The sequence below is a fragment of the Caenorhabditis remanei genome, chromosome V (genome assembly GCF_010183535.1).
Source record: "Caenorhabditis remanei strain PX506 chromosome V, whole genome shotgun sequence".
In the NCBI taxonomy this organism is placed as follows: Eukaryota; Metazoa; Nematoda; class Chromadorea; order Rhabditida; family Rhabditidae; genus Caenorhabditis; species Caenorhabditis remanei.
In genome coordinates this window covers 629,958-636,131 of record NC_071332.1, presented here as the reverse complement: position 1 = coordinate 636,131, position 6,174 = coordinate 629,958, and the positions used below count along the sequence as shown (strand labels likewise).

Here is a 6,174-nt window from a genome sequence, read left to right as displayed (position 1 = left end):
TTGGCTCAAAATCACTAAAATTTCGTTCAAAATACCTCAAAGTGGGCTTAAAATAGCTCAAATTTGGCTCAAAATCACTCAAATTTGGCACCAAAATCGCAAAAATGGGAGGAGCTTGTTCCTGTAAAATCAATTCATTGATTACCTTCTCCTCCTTCTTCGGAGTCGCTTTCTTCTCCACGGGATTCTCTTTGGAACTTCCTTCCGACGCATTCGTCTTGTTCAAATCCTCCTCCTCTTCATCCTTCTCTTCACCTTCTCCAACATCATCATCGTCCTCCTCCTCTCCATCATCCGCCTCAATCTTCTGATTCGCAAAAATCTCCTGACTTCTATACATCTCGAGAACCTGCTCCGACGACGTCGCGTCGTCCGCATTCTTATCGTCACGAATTCTCAAGAATCGTGGGAATCTGAGGGAAATCCCTTTTCCGTCTTCAGTAAGACCACTGGCCGCTTTATGGCGTGGTGAGATGGTGATATCGGCGCACTTGATTTCGAATACAAGGTGTGGAGCGAAGATATCATCTGGCTTCAAAGTGGGATCAAATTGATAGTACATCGGCGCTTTCTCGATCTTTTTCTCTTGAAGAATCTTGAATTGCTCAGCAAGATCCTCATCCGAGAACCCGGTGCCAATCTTGCAAACACTCTCATACTCCTCTGTCGACGGATTATAACACCCCAACAGATATCCTCCATAGACACCAGTCCGTTTTCCATTCCCAACATAAGCGCCCATCACAACCAAATCCAGCGTATCTCCAATACCATCCACATAATCTTTTTTCATTTTCAGCCAACTTTTCGAGCGACGAGAGATCTCATAAGTGGCCTCGGTGTCCAGTGTCTTGATCATCAAACCTTCGCATTTGTTCTGAATCGCCTCGTCGAAGAAAGAGTTGATCTCATCTGTGTCCATAGTGTCGACAGAAGTGGCAAAATAGAAGCTTCCATCGATCTTTTTGAAGTTGGAACGGAGCAATTCTCTCCGTTTTCGAAGTGGCTCACGGACCAGTGGCTTCCCGTTGAAATACAGAAGATCGAATAAGAAAACTCCCACTTTCACACCATTATCATCCGTCGCATTCTTTCGTTTTCGCGTTGATAACACTTGGAATGGAAGGATCACTCCAGCCTCGTCAATCGCCACAACCTCCGCATCGACAATGAACGATTCGACGCCTTCACCGATGCACGCCGAGATTTTCTCTATAATATCCGGATATTTCGTCGTGTTGTTCTCCTGATTCCGACTGTAGATGAAGATTTGTCCGTCGTCTCGCTTATGAATCTGTCCACGCTCTCCGTCATACTTCCACTCGCACGTCATCGTCTGGTTACGGAATCGGCGCATAATCTCGTCGATTCCTTTGGTTGGATGAGCCAGCATTGGCTTCAGTGGGATTCCCGGAGTGAGTTTGCACTTTTCGACGAGCGCATCGATGCCTTCGGTGAGGGCCACTTGGATTAGACGGTCGTAGTTGGGGCATTCACTGAAAATAGCAATTTAAGCTCAAAATAGACATTTCAAGCTCGAAAATGAGCATTTTAAGCTCAAAAATGAGTATTTCGAGCTCAAAAATCTGCATTTTAAGCTCGAAAATGTAAAAATTTTCGAAAAAAAGTTGAATTTCTCTGATTTTAAGCTTACCAGTACGCGGTTTTGACTCGCTTCACATTAGTATCCTTCAGAGCGTCCAACTTATCTCCACTGACTTTTTTGTTAGTTTCAGCGAGTTTCGCAAGAGTTAAAGCATGTCCGAGAGCCGATAACACACTCTGCTCTCCCAGACCAATTCTCATTTTTCCGGCGAGCATTCGAACTAAAAATCGAGCCTCGATTCCCTGACAAGAGCTCAGCAATCCCTTGATTTCACTGATTTTCGTCGTCGTCGCCTCTTTTCCGTTGATTTTCGCAATTTTGACGAGTTTATTGAAGACAATTGGGATGGTTAGAGGTTTCGGTTGAATCAGTGTCTTCTGATTCTGACGAGATTGCTGGGCGACTGTTCCGAGATCTCCTTTTATACGAAGATCCTCTTTGATTTTGTTGATTTCTCTTCCGGTGGCTTGTGCGACTGCCTGGAATCAATAGATTATTGCAAATTGACTGAAAATCACTCAAATTTGACTGAAAATCACTCAAAATTGACTAAAAAACAGTTAAAATTGACTGAAAATCACTCAAATTTGGCTCAAAATCACTCAAATTTGCGTCAAACTCACTCAAATTTGGCTCAAAGTCACTACAATATCAACTCTTTAATTAATTACCTTAATCAATGAATGTTCAGCAATTCCGAGTTCCAGACCCTCATATGACGGACCCAACTGATTCACTGACATGTAGACGCACGCTGTCAGATCTTCCGGAGAAAAATCGAGAACTTTTGTGAAGAATTGACCGAGCTCGTCGATTTTCTTCTTTCCAGACAAATCTTCGATTTTTTCGAGAGTTTGTGCGAACTCTTTGAATGGAACTCTGAAAAAATGAAAAAAGTGTTTTTTTTTGAAAAATGGAAATCAAATAAAATCGATAACTCACTTTGCACCTTTCGCCCATTCGACTGCGGCTTTGCTAGCCTTTGAGAAGAACATCTGGAAATACAAAATTAGTTTTTGCAAAAAGTTGCGAAATATAAACGAAAATTGGAAACTGTGAAGCAAATTACGAAGATTATCGAGTATTTAGTTGATTTTTTGGACAAATTGTTCGGAAAAAAATAATTTTAAGGAGTCGTACAACAGGGGAAACGTTTCGAAACCACAAGAAATGTTGTACGCATTGTTTTCCCGCAGAAATGAGACGAGAGGATTTTCATTCGAATAGCGCGCCAAAAATGTGCGTTGGAGCGAGTTTGCATTGAGACTAAAAAAATCATATTTGTCATCCAGGCCGGCGCGTAACTAGCTTCAAACTGAGTTTTATGAGCTGAAAAATAAACCAAAATGTAGACCTCAGCGAGTTCTATGTCCCTGACCAACTAGGGGCGTGATGGATATCCGTTAATGAGCCGCGGGCCGGAAAGAAGTGCCAAAAAACGCGAAAATTAACAAAACAGCCATTCAATTCTGAAACGTGGCTCATTAACGAATAGCCATCCGGCCCGTAGTAGGCCACGGATATAAAACTCGTCGAGATCTACATTTTGGTATATTTTTAAGCACATAATATTGCGTTTGAAGCGAGTTCCACGGCCATGTAAAAAATAGATTAAATCGAGATTGAAACTCGCAAAAAGCACAATAAGTAACAAAAATCGACAAATTTTTCATTCAAAGTGATTCAAAAATAGCGGGTTAACAAGTTCATAACATTCTTCTCCGTTTTCTTCACATTCCATTCCATCTTTTGTCACCTTCACCACCATCACGTCTTCGTCGAATTCCAGTTTCGACTCGATTTTCTGAAGAATGTTGAACAACTTCTCGAAGCACGTCTCCTTTTTCCAATTTACGCGATAATTGGGAATGCTGGAGGTTGGAATTGTGTCGACCTAAATTTATAATTGATAAAGGGAATTATTAGCACGGTACGCTTCTTACAACTCCGCTCCACCAAAATCCTCTTGAAAAATGTCTCTTTTTCTCTGAGTCTCTCAATTTCGCACACAACTCTCTTCGACTTCGGTAGAGCGCGGCTGTAAGAAGCGTGTCGTGTTAATAGCACGTGCCTTATGAATATTTTGCTCCTGAATATTGGTACGGCGACCGTAAATGACGTAAGGCACGTTAGCAAGAAACGCCTGCAGATAATGACGAAGACTCTGCTTCTCCACCCATTTATTGTGACCCAAAGCGGTGGTTTTCAGTTCGAGAAGGTTACCATCTGAAAGAAATTTTTGTATTAGCTCGGCGCAGTTCTTACAACCACGCTCTGCCGCAAACGAGAGAGTATCGGCGAGAGACGCAGAGTTTTTCAGTTTTATTCTCGCGCCAACTCAGATTTTCAGTTTTCGACCGATTTTCGCTTTTGTTCAACTGTTTTTTGGAAATATTTATGAAAAACAGCGAAAATTGGTCAAAAACTGTGAAAATCTGAGTTGACGCGAGAATAAAACTGAAAAACTCTGCGTCTCTCGGCGATGCTCTCTCGTTTGCGGTGGAGCGCAGTTGTAAGAACTGTGACGAGCTAATAAAAACCAGAGTTGTCCGGAATCCGGAATTCCGGGTTTTTTCGGCATTCCGATTCCGGATTTCGAAAATTTGATTCCGGTTCCGAATTCCGGAAAATGTAAAATCTCATTCCGGTTCCGGATTCCGGAAACTGAAAAATGGCATTCCGTACAACTCTGATATAAACCCTAACCTCTATCAACAGCATCCACCTTCGAAGAATAAACGACTTTCAGGCTGAAATTTCCAGAATTTCCAGAAGTCAGAGTCAATTTATTCACAACATTCGTCGATTTGTTCTGAATCTTATCGTGGATTTTATGCGGATTCTGATTCTCATCCAGTGTCATATATTGTTTGAATTTGTGAAGATATGAAATAGAAGAATTCTCTTCAGAATTCTTCTCTTTTTCACAGAGAAAAATGACATCTTGTTGACGAGACGCGTAGATTTCCAGCGGATTTCCGTTATTGTAGACAGAGCGAGCGAGAGCATTGAGAATTCGGGGAGTTGTGATGAATTCTGCGTCGATCGACTGAAAAATTACGAAAAATTACAAGTTTTTAGAGAAAATCTTTTTTGTAAACAAGGCCCGCGCGTAACTCGCCTAAAACTCAACATTATGAGCTGAAAAATATACGAAAATGTAGATCTCGGCGAGTTCTATATTGCGGGCGGGATGGCAGATGTTATGGTGCTGCGGACTGGGAAAAAAAGTCCAAAAAACGCAAAAAAAGTCCAAAAACCGCATAAAAAGGCCAAAATGAACGCAAAAATAGCCAAAAAGCGAAAACATGGGAAAAAACACAAAAATTGCCAAAAAGTGCAAAAATGGAAAAGTTGTTGGTCATTTTTGCGTTTTTACGCTTTTTGGTCTTTTTTTTTTAGTTTTTTGACACATTTACGGTTTTTGGCAATTTTGTCGATTTTGGTCATTTTTGCGGTTTTTTATTGGCCATTTTCGGCGTTTATTCGAGTTTTTAGCCATTTCTGACCTTTTTTGCGTTTTTAGCCTTTTTCCCGGCCCTCGGAACTTTAACGATCGATCAATAGGCCAAAAAACGCAAAAAACGCCAAGAATCGCGAAAACGGCCAAAAAACGCAAAAATTGTCATAAACGAACAACAGAACTCGCCGAAAACTACATTTCGGCATATTTTTCAGCCAATAATTTTGCGTTTTAAGAGAGTTACGCGGCCGGTGTCGGTCCGTTTACAAGTTTTCAGAGAAAATGATTCCGAGACCTCTTTCAACGCGACTCCTCCTTTCGAAGTCTTCAATATATAATCGAGAAGCGGGTCAAGATCATTTTCAGTACTGGAAGATTCCTTATATTCCTCACTTCCAAGTGTCAAATCGAGTTCTTCACTCAATGTTCCATACAAGTTTTTGTTTTCATTCAAACGAGGCGGAAGAGCGTCTAGAACTGTCGCTCTGAAAATTTCGGACTGAAATTGAAAGAAAAAAGGAATTTTTGTTTCAGGAAGAGTTTTAAAATTACTTTTTCGCAAGGCGAGAGAATTTTCCGATTGTCTCGACGTCGATTGCTACAGGCATTTAGAAATCTGGAAAGATGATTCTGAATCTGAAGAGAAAAATAACAAAATTATCACTGAAATCTCTGAAAATGCTGGTACCGTAACCTCAATAACCTGCGCATCAAACTTTTCAAAAAAAATTGGTAAAAGGCTGAAAAATCTTCAATTTCATAAAATTTCAGAGCGATTCCATCTTTCAATGCTTTTAAAACAATTTTTAATGTTTTTGGGCACCTTTTCTGAAATTCTTAACATTTTCGGTTAATAAAGATTTTTTTAAATTTAAATTTGCTTTAAAAAAATTCTTTTTTTTTATTGCTATGAGTTTTGACTGAAATTTATCAATTTTTACATTTTCCGTTTTTTATTCATCTGAACTTGTTCAATGCCCGAAAAATAATTCTCTAAACAACCGTGCGATGGATTGCGAAAAGGCGTGCGGCGCGCTTGCGTTCCAAGCCACGCCCACTTTTATATTCGAAAACTGGTGGTTTTTTTGAATGGAAATCTCTATTT

General features: G+C 40.4%; 1 protein-coding gene across 1 annotated transcript; it reads right to left on the bottom strand.

Annotated features, from left to right (window-relative positions):
- Positions 1-3,275: 3,275 nt before the first annotated feature.
- On the bottom strand, positions 3,276-5,677 carry GCK72_016509 (uncharacterized protein; the record flags this gene model as incomplete). The annotated part of the gene is made up of 5 exons (XM_053731538.1): positions 3,276-3,500; positions 3,615-3,832; positions 4,313-4,655; positions 5,365-5,554; positions 5,622-5,677. The coding sequence occupies 5 exons, from the start codon at positions 5,675-5,677 to the stop codon at positions 3,276-3,278; spliced, it is 1,032 nt and encodes a 343-aa protein (XP_053580451.1).
- Positions 5,678-6,174: the final 497 nt, after the last annotated feature.